Source organism: Myotis nattereri, assembly GCF_964212035.1.
Source record: "Myotis nattereri genome assembly, chromosome: 5".
NCBI lineage: Eukaryota > Metazoa > Chordata > Mammalia > Chiroptera > Vespertilionidae > Myotis > Myotis nattereri.
This window is the reverse complement of record NC_138080.1, coordinates 72,077,449-72,096,941: the sequence shown is the minus strand read 5'-3', so window position 1 is coordinate 72,096,941 and position 19,493 is coordinate 72,077,449. Positions and strand designations below refer to the sequence as shown.

The 19,493-nt window shown below is 47.4% G+C and overlaps 1 protein-coding gene across 2 annotated transcripts in view; it reads right to left on the bottom strand.

Annotated features, from left to right (window-relative positions):
* The window catches only part of PHYKPL (5-phosphohydroxy-L-lysine phospho-lyase), a 24,277-nt gene extending 4,784 nt beyond the window's left edge, over positions 1-19,493 (bottom strand). Inside the window, exons 1-10 of one of the 2 annotated variants that reach the window (XR_013996006.1) lie at positions 19,368-19,493; positions 18,462-18,580; positions 17,077-17,236; positions 13,668-13,742; positions 13,014-13,101; positions 12,822-12,938; positions 11,731-11,813; positions 11,236-11,461; positions 1,765-1,919; positions 1,194-1,375 (exon numbers count right to left, since the gene is read on the bottom strand). Coding sequence is in view for 1 of the 2 variants with exons in the window: in XM_081091646.1 (XP_080947772.1) it covers positions 1,286-1,375; positions 1,765-1,919; positions 11,236-11,461; positions 11,731-11,813; positions 12,822-12,938; positions 13,014-13,101; positions 13,668-13,742; positions 17,077-17,236; positions 18,462-18,580; positions 19,368-19,432 (1,178 nt within the window). In the remaining variant the exon portion in view is untranslated. The remainder of the gene's footprint in view (positions 1-1,193; positions 1,376-1,764; positions 1,920-11,235; positions 11,462-11,730; positions 11,814-12,821; positions 12,939-13,013; positions 13,102-13,667; positions 13,743-17,076; positions 17,237-18,461; positions 18,581-19,367) is intronic. The other variant, XM_081091646.1, reaches the window with a different exon arrangement.

Genomic DNA, 19,493 nt, shown 5'->3' with positions numbered 1-19,493 from the left:
AAGCTGCCCTGGCCAGGTAGCTCAGTTGGTAAGACTGTTGTCCTGACATGCCAAGGTTGCAGGTTTGATCCCTAGTTAGGGCACATAAAGGAATCAGCAAGTGAATGCATAAAAAAGTGGAACGACAAACCAGTGTTTTTTTTCTCAGTGCTACCCCCCCCCCCCCCATCCCACCTAGGAAGGCATTTTGGCTACTGAGAGAAGGGGTCTAACATGATTGTAGAAAGATAGAGCCGATGAGGGAATCATTGATCAGCTGCCTCCTGTACACCCCCCACCAGGGATTGAGCCTGTAACCCAGGCATGTGTACTGACAGGGAATCAAACTGATCAGGTTCATAGGTTGATGCTCAACCACTGAGGTACACCAGCCAGGTTCCATTTACATTTTTTAAAATTTATGTTAAGTCTCGTTAGGAGCCATGGTGTCCCAGACTATGGCAGTGCTAGAAAGAATAGGCCTGGCCTTAGCTTGTTAGGTTCGGTAGATAGAGCATCGGCCTGTGGACTGAAGGGTCCCAGGTTCAATTTCCAGTCAAAGGCACATGCCCAGATTGTGGGCTCGATCCCCAGTAGGGGGTGTGCAGGAGGCAACCAATCAATGATTCTCAACATTGATGTTTCTCTTCCTTTCTGAATCAATAAAAGTATATTAAAACGGAAAAAGAATAAGGTCTGGACTTCAAATTCAGGTCTACCACCTACTAGAGATAAAACACCAAATTCTTGGTAACAGATTCCTAGCTGAATTGGAGAAATCACAAGTGGCTATGAGATGGAGGAAATCAGGCTGGGCCTCAAATCTGATTCCTTCCAATGGGCCATGCTGGCTGGATTCCTGAGCTGAGGCTGGGGTGGGGTGAGCATGGGGTAGCTGAGTGGGCAGATGTGTCTGACCAGCAGAGAGAAGGCAGGGACTGGATAGTCACTTAGGGGAGGAGTCAATCTCAAAAAACTTCATGGAGGGGAAGATTTTTTTTTACATCCTTACTGTTTTATGTGACTTCCAAACGCAGAATGATACACATTTCCCAAGGATTTTTTGAGGTGGGGGAAAGGATAGGCGTGAGGAATGGAGATAAAAGGGGAGAAAGGTGCTGAGGCTGGAGTCCTACCTGGATTCAAGTGAAAAATGTGATCTGGTTTGGGCAGGGGGCTTCTAAGTCCAGAGATGATGTTCCATCTAGACATACCCACCCAGACGAGCAGGAGTCCTGTCCATCCCCTGTCCCTGGTGTGGCCCTGGAGAAGCTCTGCAAAGGCAACTTGCTTGAAGAAAAAGTACCTGGATACCAAATAGTCAGCTTCTTCAGTGGCTGGCATCCTTGTGGCCTCATCTTTGATCAAATCCACACCAATAAAAAGTCCGACGCCCCTGGAGCAGAAGGTGACATCTCAGGAGTCCAGGCCTGAGGGACCACGGGCCTAACACTTGTCCACCAGGGCTTGTACCTCTGTCTCCTGGGGACAGAGTCACAGGAACTGGTGGTGGTGGTGGTGGTGTGTGTCTAGGAAGTAATTGCAATGGGGAAGGGCCCTCACTTTTGACAGAGGAAAGATAGAGGGGCAGGGAGTCAGAGCTACTTGATCCTGACTTTTCCCCTCCCTAGAAGTGCCACTTTGGACAACAGCCCCTCTAGGTGCTTCACTTCTTTCCTTGTGGAGACTCCCACCATCCCAGGTGGTTAGGAGGTGAAAGAAGAAATGAATCTAGGTCTCTTGCAGGTGCTTCGTTAGTGGGCGGTGACTTGCCCCAAGACTCACCTGATGTCCCCGATGATAGGATGCTTGGCCTTCTGCTGCTGGAGGAGCTCCATCAGGAAGCTGCCCACACAGGCAGCATGAGCCTGCAGCTGTTCCTTCTCTAAGACATCCAGGACGGCCAGCCCCACTGCACAGGACACTGGGTTGCCCCCAAACTGAGCCAGGGGCAAAGGGCATGTCAGATGTCCAGCAGAGAGGGGGGGGGGGGGGAAGAGAGAGAGAGAGAGAGAATCAATGATGAGAGAATTGCCTCCTGCACACCCCCTACTGGGGATAGAGCCCACAACCCGGGCATGTGCCCTGACCAGGAATCAAACCATGACCTGTTTCATAGGTCTGTGCTCAACCAGTGAGTCACATCTGTCGGCTGTAATTTTCCTTAGTTCCCTCTTTAATTCCAAATGCACAAAAGCTGCAAAATGCTATTCTTGGAAGCACTTTTCTCATTCTGTTGAGATCCTGCTTCCAGGTGTGTCCTCTGGCTCAAATATTTCCCCCTTCTTTGTTATTTTAATTTTTCAATTACAGTTGACATTAAATAGTCTAACATGACATTAAATATTTTAAAACACAGTGGTTAGACATAATTTTTTCTTGTTAAGCCTCACGATATTTTTTCCATTGATTTTATTTTTTTAATAAGTATTTAAGGGAGAGGGAGAGAGAAATATCAATGATGAGAGAATCATTGATCAGCTGCCTCCTACATGCACACTTCTGGGATCAAGCCCACAACTGGGCATGTGTGGGAATTGAACCGTGACCACCTGGTTCATGTGTCCATGCTCAACCACTCTGTCACACAGGGTGGGCTCCATGGAAGGGACGGGGGAGGGAGAGAGACATCGATGTGAAAGAGCCACATCAACTGGTTGCCTCCTGCAGGTATCCTACCTGCAACCTAGATACGTGCCCTTGATGGGAATAGAACTTGAGACCCTGTGGTTATCAGGCCAACAATCTAACCACTGAGCTATGCTGGCCAGGGCTGACATAATTTTGGCTCAATTTTTTATAAAAATTCTCTTCACTTTTTGTTGTTAATCCTCACCCTAGGTATTTTTTCCATTGATTTTTTTTTTTTTTTTTTTTTTTTAAAGAGAGTGGAAGAGAGGGGTAAAGACAGATAAACATCTATGTGAGAGAGACACATTGACTGGTTGCCACCTGAACGTGCCCCGACTGGTGCTGAGGATGGAGCCTGCAATGGAGGTACGTGCCCTTGACCAGAATCCAACCTGAGACCCTTCAGTCTGCAGACTGGCACTCTAACCACTAAGCCAAACTGACTGGCACAGGTTCAGATGTTCTTACATTAATGTGTCTCTTGTTGACCAAAACATTATGCTGTGCATGACTGTAGTTCAATACAATTTGACAAATGTGTAAAACTAGAACCTTCACAATGAGGACACAACACATTTCCATCACTTTCCAGAGTTGTATCCCCTTTCACTACTGGCCCAGGCGACTACTGATCTGATTTCTATCATTACAGTTTTGCCTTTTCCAGAATGTCATGCAATGAGATTACAGAATATGTATCCCTTTGTGCCTTGCTGCTTCTGCTCAACATGTTTTTGAAATTTATCCATATTGTGTATTAGTAGTTAGTTCATTTTGTTGTTGCATAACATTCCACTGTATGGACATACCACAATTTGTTTATTCAATCTCCTGTAGATGAACCCTTGGGTTATTTTGATTTTTTACTATTAAGAATAAAACTAATATTTATAACAGTTATTTTGTAAACATACATTCTCATTTCTCTTGGGTAAATACCAGACTGCTGGATTATATAAATATATAGTTGATTTTTATAAAAAACAAAGTTTTCCAAAGTAGTGGTATCATTACTTTCATAGATTTATGAAATTCCAGTAGTTTCACATCCTTAAAAATATTTGGAATTGTCAGTCTTTTGTTTGTTTTTTAAATGTTTTCTCATTGGTTCTGGAGAGAGAAAGGGAGAGAGAGAAACATCAATCCGCAGCCTACTGGGGATCAAGTCCACAACCCGGGCATGTGTCCTGACCGGGAATTGAACTGACATCCCTCCTGGTGCATGGGACAATGCCCATCCAACCGAGTCACCCAGGCCAGGCTTGTCAGTCTTTTTAATTGTAGTCATTCTAATGGGTGTGTAGTGGTATCCTGTAGATTATCTTGAAAATTTGTATGCATAGCCCCATACTTGAGATCACAAAAAGCTACCAAGGTGATTCAGCTACGAGGCAGCTTTTTGATAGGTTAAAAACAAATTATGTGTGGAATGGACAAAGGATACATTGAGGCTATATATTGTATATTATTTAACCATGAGCTCGCTAAAAGGTAGTGTGTCTTTGGTGTAGAATCATGACCTGCCCAAGATGCTCAACTAGCACAATAGATAGGCCTTTCCCCCAAGATCACCCCAGAGGGACAATAGAAAGAAAATGAACAAAAGCTTTGACACAGTTCTGGAAATCTAGAAGGCCATGCATATGTGTAGGGATATGCTCATGCCCAATGCTAAGTTCATGTTCAGGAAAGATCTGAAAAGGCTTGAGGCTCCGAAGGAGGAGGAAGGAAAGGCTAAGGCAGAGTTGTCAAGTGCTTGGCTGAGTGTGGAAGCACACCCTAACCCAGCCGTGGGCAAACTACGGCCCGCGGGCCAGATCCGGCCCGTTTGAAATGAATAAAACTAAAAAAAAAAAAAAGACTGTACCCTTTCATGTAATGATGTTTACTTTGAATTTATATTAGTTCACACAAACACTCCATCCATGCTTTTGTTCCGGCCCTCTGGTCCAGTTTAAGAACCCATTGTGGCCCTCGAGTCAAAAAGTTTGCCCACCCCTGCCCTAACCCTAACCCACACCACAACACATCAACCCTTGTGAAAGGCTGAGAGACCTCTTGGTTCCGGGCATTTAAGGAGATGTCTGCCCAGTCATTCAATAATTACTAAGCTAACCAAGCAGAGACTATAGTGGCTACTCATAACAAAGAACACAGATTTACAGAATTAGTTCAAAGAAGGCATTATACAAAGAACAAAAAGCAACAACAAACTACAAGGAGATACTATGATTTCCGAAGTTGCCACATTATATTATTTGTGCACCAGAGGGGTCTCTTGGCCTGGCCTCTGGGACCGGGCCTTAACTGGCTCTCTGACATCCCCTGAGGGGTCCTGGATTGTAAGGGCGCAGGCCAGGCCGAGGGACCCCACTGTTGCACGACTGTAGCCAGGGAGGGACACAGGAGGTTGGCCAGCAGGGAGGGACCGTGGGAGGGCTCCAGGGCGTGTCCGGCCCATCAACTGGACACTTAGCATATTAGGCTTTTATTATATAGGATGTTCAGTTTTCAACAAAAAACCTTAAACATGCAGTGTTGATGAAAGAAAACGTCCAAACCTGTAGAATATTTATTTTTAATTTACTGATTTAAGAGAGATAAAAACATTGTTCCACCTAACAATGCACTCACTTGGTTGAGTACCACACTGGCCCTGACCAGGGATCAAACAAGTAACCCCAGTGCATCAGAGTGATGCCCTAACCAACTGAACCACCCAGCCAGGCTGTAGAGAATTTTTATGAGTACTTGAGCCAAAACTGACAAGACAAGCAAGATCTCAAATGCTCAAGATTATGACAGTTTTGGAGTTTATTTTATGTATTTGAAATTAAGGGAGTATAAGAAAGATTAGATGAAGGTGGTTTTAGGGATTGGATTATAGGGTAGTTAAGATTATGTGCTCTCTTGAGGGTGCTTAAGGGTTATTCTGGCATTTTAAAGGTGTCTGTCTTAACTTAGATACACAAGAACAGTGGGGCAGGCTTGCTTAAACCTTTGCTCAGAAGTTATAGGCAAAAAGAAAAAAAACTTATAGGCCTGGGTGTGACTATCCACTGTGAACTGCCCAGTTGGGAAATTATGATTAAAAAAAATTTTTTTTATTGATTTCAGAGAGGAAGGGAGAAGGAAAGATAGAAACATCAATGGAGAGAAAGAATCATTGAAGGCTGCCTCCTACACGCCCTCTACTGGTGATTGAGCTCGCAACCCGGGCATGTGCCCTGACTGGGAATCGAACCGTGACCTCATGGTTCATAGGCTGACGCTCAACTACTGAGCCACACTGGCCAGGCAGACATTATCATTTATTACAGCACCCCCTTTTTGTCCACAAAAGAAAGAAGGAAGCATGGTGCATATGGGTAGGCGGAGAGGAAAAGCAAACAATAGAAACTGTCCCCGAGGAAGCCCAGATTTTGGCCTTATTAGACAAAGGCTTTAAGTGTTATATGTTAAAAGAGCTAAAATGCAAAACATGAAAACAAGGTCTCACCAAATACAGCAGTGGTTCTCAACCTGTGGGTCATGACCCCTTTGGGGGTCAAACGACCCTTTCACAGGGGTCGCCTAAGACCATCGGAAAACACATCTATAATTACATATTGTTTTTGTGATTAATCACTATACTTTAATTATGTTCAATTTGTAACAATGAAATTGGGGTCACCACAACATGAGGAACTGTATTAACCCTTTGCAGTCGTTTGTCTACTCTCAGCCACCAAAGCTTTTTTACCGTTCCAGTCGTATGTCTGCTCTCAGCCACCACCGCAAGGAACCGTATGAATCTTAACTCTATTCATTCATGTATCAGTTCATAATTTCTCTGAAAGCTCTTAAGTGTGTAAGCGACCTTGTCACGAACCAAAACATTGCCCCTACAAATCGGAGATATCGAAACTCAATATAAACAAACGCGGTCGTTCCACACTCGCCATGCAAAACACTGTGGAGAGCCAGTCGCCTTTTGAGAGTGAAGAAATCGACAAGCTTCGGAGATACTTCGCAGAATTTCAAATAAAGCTTTACAAATTACGTTTAACTGTAATTAGGCATTCTCGCTTGTTAAGATATTTCAAAATAATACTCCAAAATGGCAAAAAGAAAGTTACCGAAAGAAGTGTACTGCGAATCTGAAAGTAATGATGAAGAGTTTTATTTTGGCACCTTGAATACTGACTCTGACGTAGAAAGTGATAACGTTTGTAGTGATTCTACTAGTAGTGACGTAGTTCCAAAAAAGAATTAATAAATCTTGTTTATCCTTCATAATCTTGCATGTTATGTATCACTGCTCTTTCAATGGAAATTAATTCCGACCAGTACGACGCCCATGTCCAAATTTAATACGACCGCAAAGGGTTAAAGGGTTGCGGCATTAGGAAGGTTGAGAACCACTGAAATACAGAATATCAATAAATAGAAATTAGAAAAAAGAACCAGCCCTAACCGGTTTGGCTCAGTGGATAGAGCGTCGGCCTGCGGACTGAAGGGTCCCAGGTTTGATTCCCGTCAAGGGCATGTACCTTGGTTGTGGGCATGTCCCCATTAGGGGGTGTGCAGGAAGCAGCTGATCTATGTTTCTCTCTCATTGATGTTTCTAACTCTCTATCCCTCTCCCTTCCTCTCTGAAAAAACAAAAAACAAAACAAACAAACAAAAAAAGAACCAAACTAATTCTGGAGTTGAAAAGTACAGTAACTGAAATAAAAAATTCACTAGAGAGGCTCAACAGCAGACTGTGACAGACAGATGAAAGGATCAGCAAACTAGAAATATGTCAATTGAGACTGTCCAGTGTGAAAACCAGAGAGAAAAAAGAATGAAAACAAAAAAAACCCACAAAAAAACCCAGAGCGTTAGAGACAAGTGAGACACAATTGAGCATACCAACATATGTCAATGGGAGTCACAGAAGGAGAGGAGAGAGAGAGAAAGGGGCAGAATGAAAAATAGAAGAAATAATAGTCAAAACCTTCCCAAATTTGATTTAGAAAACCAAAATCCAACAACAACCTATACATCCAAGAAACTCAATGAACCTGAAGTAGAATAATGAGTTCCATATCTGGATACAACATAATCAAATGATCAAAAGACAAAGAGGGTAGGTAGAATGGGTGAAAGTGGTCAAAAAGGTACAAACTTCCAGTTATAAACATAAGTCCATAAAATAAAATACAGCATGGTGACTATAGTTAAAAATACTGCTTTGCAGCCCTAGCCAATTTGGCTCAGTGGAAAGAGTGTTGGCCTGTGGACCAAAGGGTCCTGGATTCAATTTCTGTCAAGGACACGTACCTCGGTTGCAGGCTCCTCCCTGGCCTGGGCCCTGGTTGGGGCTTGTGCAGGAGGCAATCAATGGATGTGTTTCTCTCACATCGATAGTTCTTTCCCTCTTTCTTCCACTCTCTCTAAAAATCAATGGAAAACATCCTCAGGTGAGGATTAAAAAAAAATACTATATTGCATATTTTAAAAAACATATTTTTAATTGATTTTAGAGAGAGGAGGGGAGAGGGATAGAGAGACAGAAATATTGATGAGAGAGGAACATCAATCGGCTGCCTCCTTCATGCTCCCTACTGAGGATTGAGCCAGTGACCTGGGAATGTGCCCTGACTGGGAATTGAACCCTGATCTCTTTGTTCATGAGTTGGTATGTGATTGTTCTACATGTCCTCAAGAAAAATGTGTGTTCTCTAAATTCTTGCAGAACTCTGTAATGTCTCTTTAAAATAAATTATTTTTTACTGATTTCAGAGAGGACAGGAGAGGGAGATAGAAACATCAATGATGAGAAAGAATCATTGACTGGCTGTCTCCTGCACACCTCCTATTGGGGACTGAGCCCAAAACCTGGGCATGTGTCCTGATGGGGAATCAAACTAGCAATCTTTTGGTGCATGGGACACTCAACCAACTGAGCACTATATATTAAAATTAGTAGGATACAATGTAAAAGTTGTGCTTTAAGAGGAATAGACAGGCTTAAATATTTATATTAATAGAGAAAACAGCCTGGCCAGTATGGCTCAGTGGTTGAGCATAGACTAGGAAGTCACGGTTTGATCCCCAGTGTGGGGTGTGCAGGAGGCAGCTGATCAATGATTCTCTCTCATCATTGATGTTTGTATCTTTCCCTCTCCTCTCCCCTCTGCAATCAATACAAATATAATTAAAAAAACAAAAAATAAAAATATATTGGAAAAAAGGGAAAAAAAGAAAACAGTTAAGTATCCATTTTAGGAAATAAAAACAACAACAACAAAAAACCACAACAGAACAAACCCCAAAGAAAGCAGAAGGAAAGAAAAGGACTCAAAGAACTATTATTGTAAAAGTAAAGGGAACATAATGATAAAGATTAAAAAATATTAAGAAAGTATTAACAAGAAATATAGATTGACAATTTTGAATACTCAGATGAAAAATTCCTAAGAAAATACAACCCACCAGAACTAACTCAAGAAGAAATAAAAAGTTTCAAGAGTCCTATGTAACTAAAGCCCTATGTAACTAAGTATGTGTCTGTGTAATTATACATGTATACACAAATGCACACATAAACCCCCCCCCCCAATAAATAAAAGTACTAGTAATTCAATCAAAACATGGAATAAAGAAAAAAACCCAGGCATTTCACAGAAGAAGCACATGGCCAATAAACATATGAAGAGATGCTTCAGGTAAGTTGAAATCAGGGAATGGCATATTAAAAAAATTCCCTGATTTGAGGGGCTACAACTTTATACCCCATTTGACTGGCACAAATTAAGAGGTGTTGAAGAGGATGTTGACCTACAGAATCTCTTATACCTGCTGGTGGGATGTTAACTTGTGACCTACTTTGGGAAACAGATGTCATTATCTCAAAATGAAGGTGAACATGACCAGCAATTCCACTCTTAGGTTATTCCTAAAAAAGCCTCCTGCACATGTACAACAGAGTTTATAAAAATGGTTCATATCAGCACTGTTCACAGTAGCAAAAACCATGAGTACAACTGCAAAACACATCAACAGGATTGTACAAATAAACCAAAGTAGTTTATACAATGGGATAATTATAAAGCAGTCAAAACAAATGAACTTCAGTGACAAGAGATGGGGATGACTCTTAGTAATATAATGTTAGGTGAAAAAACACACAAATCCCTAAAGACTACATACATGCAGCATGATACACTTATAAAGTTAAAAAAATGAGAGTAACTAATGAATAAGGGGTTCAGAGTGATGGCTACTTGGGCTGGGGGAGGCAAGGTCTGGGAGCAACCATATGGATAAATAGATGCAGGTTATTGTCAAGGTCCTAACTTTTATTTGGGATGATGGCTTCTCAGATGCTTGTCTCAGAATGAAAGTAACCAATTAACTGATGAACTAAAAGAGGACTCTGCGAGAGCAGATGATGATCTTTCGTGAGCCATGGACTGACTCCATAATCTATGTGCACTTCAAGTCAGACAGACACAAGCACCAGGCTCTGGCTCCACTGGGTTGCTTTCACCTAACACAACCCACTCCTTACTCCTCGCAGGGCCAATTCCTCCTCATCCTTCCACATCCATAAGAATCCTCCCCTGCTCCTTCCATTCCTCTTCTTCGTCCTCTTACCTGCATCCCTGAGCTCTCCTGGCACTGTGAACACAATACTTCCGTTAAATCTTTCCACACCATGTGAGCAGGGGTTTATGAGCCCATCTCCCCTCTGAACAGTGAACTTGTTTAGGGCAGAGGCATCTACCTACGTGTCTGCTGGGTATGTGGTGAGTTTGCTGAGAGCACCAGCCTTCGTCCTTAATAACCTCTGACAAATCTCAACCATCCTGCCCAATCTTGACATGTTTCAGGCCCCCATTCAAACTGACTCTTTTTTGGGAGGTGACAGTGTGTTCTTCGTTTCCTCAACTTTCTGTCCTTCCCTATTCTTCCCTGTAGCCCGTGTCCAGATTTGGGCTCCTTCTCTCTTGCCTGGACCAATTGCCTACCTGTAGTCTTTCTCCATACTGAGAACTTCTAAAGCATATTTCAATCTTGTCTCTCACAGACTAAAACCCTTCCCTGGTTCCTCACAGCCCTGGGGATTAGTCCAGACTCTCCGCTCTTCTACCATGAGGCCACCTGCTGACCACAATGCTCCCATCACCCACCACATAACTGCGCTCTAGGCACCACTGAACATGCCGTGGCTTCTCCTCCAACCCGAGGAGCCACTTCACTTAGGGAAAGCTCAACCCTGCACCGCACCTCCTCTCCACTCCTACTGCAACACGAACGCTAATCCTAGGCCATCACCCACACAGGTCCTCATGCATTTTCATCAGCTTCTAGCACAGGGTCTTGTACACAGTAGGCAGCTTCTGCTGGAAGGGAGAGTTTTCTTTCTATATATTTTATAAGGCATGATCTCTTGCCACAGCTCTTGGGTTGATACTAACTTTAAAGAGGTTTGGCGTTATTATCCTCTGACCTGCTTTAACCGTTCCCCGGCCCCCACCCACCCCCACAGCATCTTAGACATCTTTGTGGTGGCTCAGTGCCAGGTCTGTGGCCTTTGCTCAGATTGTCTGGGGCCTATCAGAACCCTCAGTGCTCCCCGGAGCCTTCACTCACCGTGTTGAAGTACTCGACACCAGTGGCTTCAAATGCTCTCGCCACAGCTTGGGTTGTGGCCACGCAGGCTACAGGGTGGCCATTGCCAATGGACTTGCCCATGGTGACAATGTCAGGGACAAAGTCTTCCCCCTGCAGCTGGAAGGCCCAGAAGTGCTTGCCTACTCGGCCAAAGCCCACTTGAATCTCGTCTGCAACAAAGACTCCTCCAGCTTTGCGGATGTGCCTGTGGCAGAGGACAGGAGGCTGACGGCTGATGGGGACGGCTGTGGTGAGAGGGATCAGAACAGGAGCTGGGAGGTCTTGGGACTCTGAATCCTGGCTCTGTGAACAGTAAGGTTGGGGCCTTGGGCAGATGGCTGGCCTTCTAGGGGCCACTATTTTTTCAGGGGCTTTGAAAACTCCGGCAAACAGGTGAGATGGAGGTTGTCATTTGGAACAAAGGTTGGGAAACCGCATTACAGCCCTGGCCTCCCTGGAGCTGCCCCTCCTTACTCTGCCACTTCCGGGAAGTAGCCAGCAGGGGGAACGATCTGCCCGCCCACACTGGGCAGAGACTCAGCGAAGAATGCGGCAATCTGTGGACAAGAGGAGATGTCAGGAACACTGACCTGGAGGTGCTGAGAGGCAAACAGAGTCCTGCTGATGCTGGCTCAGGGCTGGCTCCACGCAGGATGAGTTACCATCACTGTTGCACCCCTAGTTCGGGCTCCTCATCACATCTGAACGTCTGAGACTCTGTTTTCTTTCAGGCCTCAAACCAATTCTTACAACCTGGATGCCTCCAGACTCCTGTACTTAGCATGCCTCAGAAAAAATCCACTGATTTCTCCCCCACAAGCCTGTTTCTCCCCTGCCCCCAGCTGGTGACTCCCAACTCTCCCATCTGCCCCATCCCTGATCCAGCCCCCTCCTTTATCCATTAGTCAGCACAGCCTGACTTGCTCTGTATCATCTCTGCTCCCACTCCTTGCCATCCACCTGGACACTTCTGCCTCCCACAGATCTGCCAGTTTCTGCCTTGGCCTCCTGCCAGTGTCTTCAAACTGGATGCCTCTTCTAGTGCATCCTCCAACTGGCCACCAGGGTGATGCCTCAACTCAGACACTGAGCTCATCTTGTTTAAAACCCTTTAATGACCCCTTCTGCCTACAGTAATGACTTCCAAACTATGTTCTGCCTTAGAGCTTCTTTAGAAGCTCCAGCCGGATGAGGGAAAGGTCAATGGGGTAGAAAACCGGCCCCCCACCCCTGCTGCCACCAGAGCAACCTCTTTTCTGGTTTTATATAAGTAGATGTAGAGCATCTGAAACACACAGACCAGGCTTCCCAGATCTGGCTCTGCCAACCTTTCTGGCCTTGTAGCCTGCTTGTCTCAGCTCATGTTACTGAAATCAGGCAGCACCTTCTCGAAGGACCCTCCTTCACAATCAAAACCAGCCCAGCCTGGGCCCCAGGACTCCCAGCACGCCCAGGACACATCTCTGGTCCAGAGTCTCACCGGGTTCCCTGTATCTAGCACCAGCTGGCGACAGAGGAAGTGATATTCACTGTTGGCTGGGCTAGACCCATGTAAATGCAGTTACCTGCCTGCCCTGCTCCTGTGCACTGCTGACCACACGTTTCACCTCACTGGCATAGGCCTCAGCCGGATTGGGGTGGTCCTCCCGGTAGAGGCCCCGGTATGTGTCTGGGAGAGGTGCCTGTGGGGAGTGACAGCGCCGTGTCATATAGGCTCGGGGTGGTCCCGACCTGTTGCCCCCTTGGGCTGTGCGTACCACATGGACCCACTCCTTCTGGCCATCCAGGTCCCGGAACTTGTAGGGGCTGATGTCGATCAGGGAGCTCAGGTGACCGTGATAAGCACTGGGGGGGAGAAGGGAGGGTGGGCTCAGGCCCAGGTGGCGCGAGTCTCTGGCCTGTCTTTGACAAGCATCTACCCTCTTCAGGAGACACACCTTTCTGCCATAGCCCCCGAGGCCTAGGGCTGGGGATGAGCACAGGCTGTGGGGTCAGTGAGACTTCCTGTGAGGCCGCTTCCTGGCCGTGTACCAGGGGCTAATCACTTAGGCTCTCTGGGTCAGTTCTCTCCTCTGTACAGTGGCTTCTCCTCAGGGTTGTAATGACCTTAGATGTGCTAAGGCGCTGACCCTGGGCTTGGGCCTTGTGCAGCGCATACTCACTACATGGGAGCCCCTGTCGGAACAGTTTTAATACCTCAAATGTGGGGCCAACTCTTAACCCCTCACAAAGGTTTCTCAGCTCCCCAGAAGCTGCCCTCCTAGAAGAGACCAGGGAAAAGAGCCCCCTGGCATGTGTTGGGGAGTCTCTGCAGCGATGGTCCCTCATCCTTCCTGCCCAAGGCACCCAAAGTTAGAGCCTCATTGATCCCCAACAAGTGGTGGGCCCAAGCTTCTGGGAACGGCACTTACTGGTCTAATACCACCACGTCCCAGTGTCCTGTGTACTGGCGGGCCAGCCTCAGGGCTAGGTCATTGGCCTCCGACCTACAACAGAAAAGATGGGCATGGCTCAGACAGCTAAGGGCTTTCCCTCCTGGGGGCCTGCTTCCTACAGGGAAACCCAGAGGAAGGTGGTATCCTGCCAGCAGCAAGAAGATTCTTGGGACACCATTCATTAGTCATTAGGTACAAATTCATCAAATGCCTTCCTTCTGTGTGCTAAGACCAGGGGCAAAAACGGTGAAACAGACAGACCCTGATGCTCCTGGAACTTACATTCTAGTATGTGTCACGAAAGCAAAAAAAAAAAAAACAACCCAAACAAACCACACACACACACACACACACACAAAACCCCCAAAACCCAAAAACACCAAAGAGAGAAAGAATGCTCACTTGATAAGTGCCTCAAGAGGACCAGATGGGACCCTATTTAGATAAGGGGGTGCTATGGGCTGAAGTATGTGTTCCACAAAATTCATATGTTGAAGTCCTCAGAATGTGGCTGTATTTGGAGATAGGGCCTTTAAATAGACGATTACATTAAAACAAGGCCATTAGGGAGAGCCCTTATCCAACCTGAGTGAAGTCCTTCTAAGAGGAAATTTGTACATAGAGATACCAGGGGCTCATGTACACAGAGGAAAGACCATATGAAGACAGATGGCCACCTGCAAACCAAGGAGAGAGGCCTTAAAGAAACCAAACCTGCCGACACCTTGATCTTGGATCTGGCATCCAGAACAGTGAGAAAACAAATGGCCCCCGGTCTGGGGCGGCCTGAGCTGACTAAGACAGGGGGTCAGGAAGGGCCCTACGAGGAGGCAATATCTGCACTAAAGCCTCAGGGGGAAGTTTCCAGGCACAGCAAGCAGCACTTAAGAGTTTTAATCAGAGAAGAGACATGATTCAGCTTCCATTTGAGGAGGAAGCCTCTGGCTCTGTGTGTCCAACGGAGTAGAAGGAAATGAAAGTGGAAGCAAATCCCCTGAGCTTGCCAGGTTTAGCATGTGGCCCCTTGCCCATCCACAGTAGTCATAAATTAAAATAAAAAGAACACACTATTTACATGAAAAAAAAAAAAGTGGAAGTGAGGAGACTAAGGAGGAGGACACGCAAGTGAGGGTAGCAGTGGCCATGAAGATAAAGGGAAGTGGATGGAGTCACCCTGGAGGGAGGTGAGGCAGGACTGATGCAGGACTGGGAGGAGGGTTTCTGCCTTGAACAGAGATGCAGATGGCTCTGCCATTTACTAGGCAAGACAGGGTGCGGGTGGTAGTGAGGGCATGTCCTCGTGGGAAGGTCTGGGGTCAGTGTCTAGGAAAGTAAGGGAGAGCTGGGGCCATGGTCCCACTCCGGGTGTTGGCAGAAGACAATCATGTTCTTATTGTCTTTTCGACACGTGAAGCTGATGTTCAAGAAGTCAAGGGGGTGGTTAGAACCATGAGGCTGGAACACATGGGAAGCATCTGGGCTTGAGAGACGAGCTTGGGAGTAACCAGCACGTGGCTGCTAGGTAATCCCATGGGAACAGAAGAGATCATGGGGGAGAGGTTCAGAGAGGACCTGCCCTGGGGCACAGAGAGGAACTGGCAGAGGAGACAGGAGAAGCAGCCAGAAGCTAGGGAGAGTAAGGAGTGCACAGTGTCCTGGAAGCTAGACCAGAAGCATTTCTAGAGAGAGTGGTAACTGTCAGCATTGCTGAGAGAGTAAGACAAAGGCGGCAGAGAGACCACTGGATTTGGCAGCATGGAGGTTGCTGGAACCCACAGAGTAAATCTGGTGGAGTAAGCGAGCAAACGTCCCTTCTTCTGCTGCCAAGGCAGCTTCGACTCCTGGCCAGCTCCCTGCGCTTCCTAGAGAGGCTCCAGTTACGGCTTCCATTCCCTGGGCAGGTGGCTCTGGGCAAGCTAGTTTCATTTAAACTGCTGCTTCCACACACATACACACATCCAAATCCTTTCCTCCGGTGTAAACATGAATTTTTACATTTATTTGATCATATATAGAATTGTAATTTATATTTTATCTTAAGGAATATTATATAAAAATGTATATCCACTCATGTATTTTTCTTACAATTCTGAAGAATTGAAAAGTATTTAAAAAAATAAACTGTTTCCTTATCTATAGAATCAAGATGTAAATTCCACTTCCTAGAAATTATTGGAGGGGACTGATAAACGTACTATGTAAGTGGCAATGATAATGATAATAATACTTACTATAATCTAAATGCCTCAACCTACGATTTGTTGGAATGTTCGCTCCCAGGATGCTGGTTCTATGTACATGTCATCATCACCTGCCACTTCTGTCTCCACTGCCACTTCTAGTGTGAGCTGCTATCACCTACCACCTGGCTGCTGAAATGGCACTTAATGGTGTCCATTTTTGCTCTCCACCAGCCCTGATGACATCACCTGCCTGATCAAAATCCTCTGACTTCCCAATGCTCTTAGGATAAAAAGTTTATTTGGCTGATAAGGTCCAGGATGATGGGCCCTGTCTCCCTCCCCAGTGCCTGCTCACACCTTCTCCTCTCCCTCACTGGCTGCCTTATAGTTCCTCCAGTGTGCTGGGGTCCCATGACTCTTCTGCTGCAGAGCCTTTGCACAGGCTGTTCTGTGTGGTAATCAACCCTGATAAGAACACTTGTGGGGCTGGCAGCACCCTTCCTCCTCATCTACTCATCTCCTAGTCAGCTCTTAGTCTAATATCACTTCTTCAGGGAAGCCTTTCCTTTTCCTCTCAGAGCAGGCAGGTCTGCTTCTATACCTCATTATAGCCTACTAGAGGCCTGGTGCACGAAATTTGTGCATGGGTAGGGTCTCTAGGCCTGGCTGGCAATCAGGGCCTATCGGGCCTTCCGGCTTTTGGCCAGGGCCTTCTTCCTTTGTTCTGCACCACCCCCTGGTGGTCAGTGCACATTATAGCGAGCAATCGAACTCCCGGTCTCCTGGTCGAACTTCTGAGGGACACTTAGCGTATTAGCCTTTTATATATATAGATACTTTTCCTCCAGGCAATGACCCCTCTTGGTAATTTTGTATTTCTTTAAAGAATTATTTGATGTTTTTGCTTCTTATTGAGCAAGTAGGGATTGAACACTGTGCCTGTGTTTTCCTAAGGAAGGAATAAAGGAACATGTTACCTCGGTAAATCCTAACTGGGATCCTGGAAGGGAGGTAATGACACCTCTTACTAAGAGACCAGAACACTGGGTTGACAGAGTAAGCACAGGGTCTACAGCTGGGAAGTCTGGCACCTGCACAGTGGGGGCTACCTCCTCTGGTCCACACTCGGTCGGCCACACTATGCTGCCCACCGGTGAGCAACTCTCTTCATCTTGCTAGGGGGCCAGCTGCAGTGCACTTACCCAGAATTCAGGAAATAAAACACACAGAGTTCCTCTGGCAGGGTCTCCGACAGCTTTTGTGCGAAATCCAAGATGTTGTCGTGCAGATATCGGCTGTTGGTGTTGAGCACCTGGTTCTGTTCATGTGCTGCTTGGACCACGAGAGGGTGGCAGTGCCCAACTGGAAGAGGGCCACCTCCATCACACAGCTGACTCTGCTCATCCTATCCTTCCAGCCCTCCCCGATCCCCAATCTGTAAACCCAGTCAGGGAAGACACAGTATTGGAGGAAGAGGTGGAGAGGAAAGAGGGGAGCCTGAAGGCAGAGGCAGGAGACACATGCCCGTTCTGGAAAGGGAGATTGAGGAAGGATTCTGGCGGAAACCCTATTTAGAAACCCACGTCTTTGGTGGGAGGTGGTTTGCTATATGGAGGGGGATGGGAGTGTCTTTCCGTGGGCTTGACCTCATCAATCAGAGGGGGCTGGAGGTAATAACCGCCAAAGGCCAAAGATGATGCTAACGGCAAACATGTGTTGGGAGCTCGCCAGGTGCCAGGCACACGCAAAGCAAATTACAAGAATTAACTCAGTTAATCCTCCAAAACACTCTCAGGTGGATGCTTGGCATTATCATGTCTATTTTGCAAATGAGGAACCGAGGTTAAGAAACTTGCCTACGATTACCAAGTTAATAAGTGAAGGACAGGGTATAAACCCAGGCGTTAGAGCAGGGGTGGGCAAACTTTTTGACTCGAGGGCCACAATGGGTTCTTAAACTGGACCGGAGGGCCAGAACAAAAGCATGGATGGAGTGTTTGTGTGAACTAATATAAATTCAAAGTAAACATCATTACATAAAAGGGTACGGTCTTTTTTTTTTTTTTTTTTTTTAGTTTTATTCATTTCAAACGGTCCGGATCCGGCCCGCGGGCCGTAGTTTGCCCACGGCTGCGTTAGAGCCTCTACTTTATTAACTTCCAAGGTGCCTGCTCAGTCAGACTTGCTTTCCTCCCATTGGCTCTGGCAGCCCAATCTGGATAACTCAATTCCTACTTCAGTTTTCTTCCCCAGGACCTGAGATGGTCACTGGGGCTAAAGCCTTGCCATGACCCCAGCACTTGGCCAGGGGAGACCACTGCTGGTCGTGGCTGGACTGGCTGCTGCTCTCTCAGCTTGCCATCAGTCCCAAGTGGAACTGGACTCCCAGACAAGGGTCTCTGACTACTGCCTGGTGTAGCCCAGCTCCTACTTGGAAACTTCTACAGCTACACCACAAAGATTGGGCCCCGTCTGCTCAGCTCAACCCCCGTTCTCCACCCCTCTCTGCACCCCAGGATCACACCTGGACCAGGTTCACAGCCTGGGCCTCCTCTCCGGCCCAGCCAGCCGGACTGATGGTACTGACCGTGAGCCACATTGTTGATGCAATCGATGTATTCTGCTCCCTGTTCATCATACATGTACTGCCCTTGGCCCCGGACAATCTTAATAGGGTCCTCAGGAAAAAAGAGTCTGCAGGAAGAGCTGTGAAGACAGGCAGAAAAAGTGGACAGCCATGTCTGAAGCCTGAAGGGAGAGTCCACCCATCACAGGCCTCCACCAGCCCTTCCAGTTTCTGGAAAGGGCAAGGAAAGCTTGAAGGGCACCGTGTTGCTTCCCTGCCTCCAGTTCCCCCACATAGGTGAGGACTGGAAAGGAGGAAAGGCGGGCGGGGGGTGGGGGTGGAAGCAGCTGCTAAAACTTAAATTGTTTTTTAAGTCCTGTTAAAGTTACGTGGCCTCATTCATTTCCGCCTGTGTCCACATCACCAATCTGTGTCCTCGGATCCCGGGAAAAGGTGGCCGCCCCAGACCCCTGGGGCTCCCCAAGGCAGTGTTTCTTTGCTGGGGTGGGTGTGAGGGAGCCACCCCCACTCTCAACGGCTGTCAGTCCAGTTACCCTGCTGCCCTGTGGCCGCCAACTCCAGGCCCCGCCAGAGGCCGCCTCGCGCCACGTCCCGGCGAGAGTCCCCGCACAGGCTCCCTCCGCTGCCAGCGAACCGCCTCCCCACCCGCTGCGTCTGAACTTCAGCCCCTTAATGGGGCGCTCGCGGGACGGGGCCCAGGCTCGGAGGCAAGAGGCCTTCTCCGGGGGAAACGGGGGCCAAGATCTCGCCTCGGCCGCGGGGGTGGGGCCTCGGGCCCGGAGTCGAGGGGAAGCAGCCGCCCGCAGGGCCGAGGCTCGGAGACTAGCAAAGAGGGGCTGGGCCGGCGGGCTTCGCGCAGGACCAGCGGGTCGTGCGTGCGCGCCACCCGCGCCGGCGTCGCGTTACCTGAGCAGCCGCCGCCTCCGCGCCAGCGTCGCAGCCTTCCCATGCGGGGCCGGATCCGCGGCCATGACGCCGGGCGGGTGCGCGGAGAGGAGCGCGGGACGGCGCCGCCCCCTCCCTCGCCCCGCC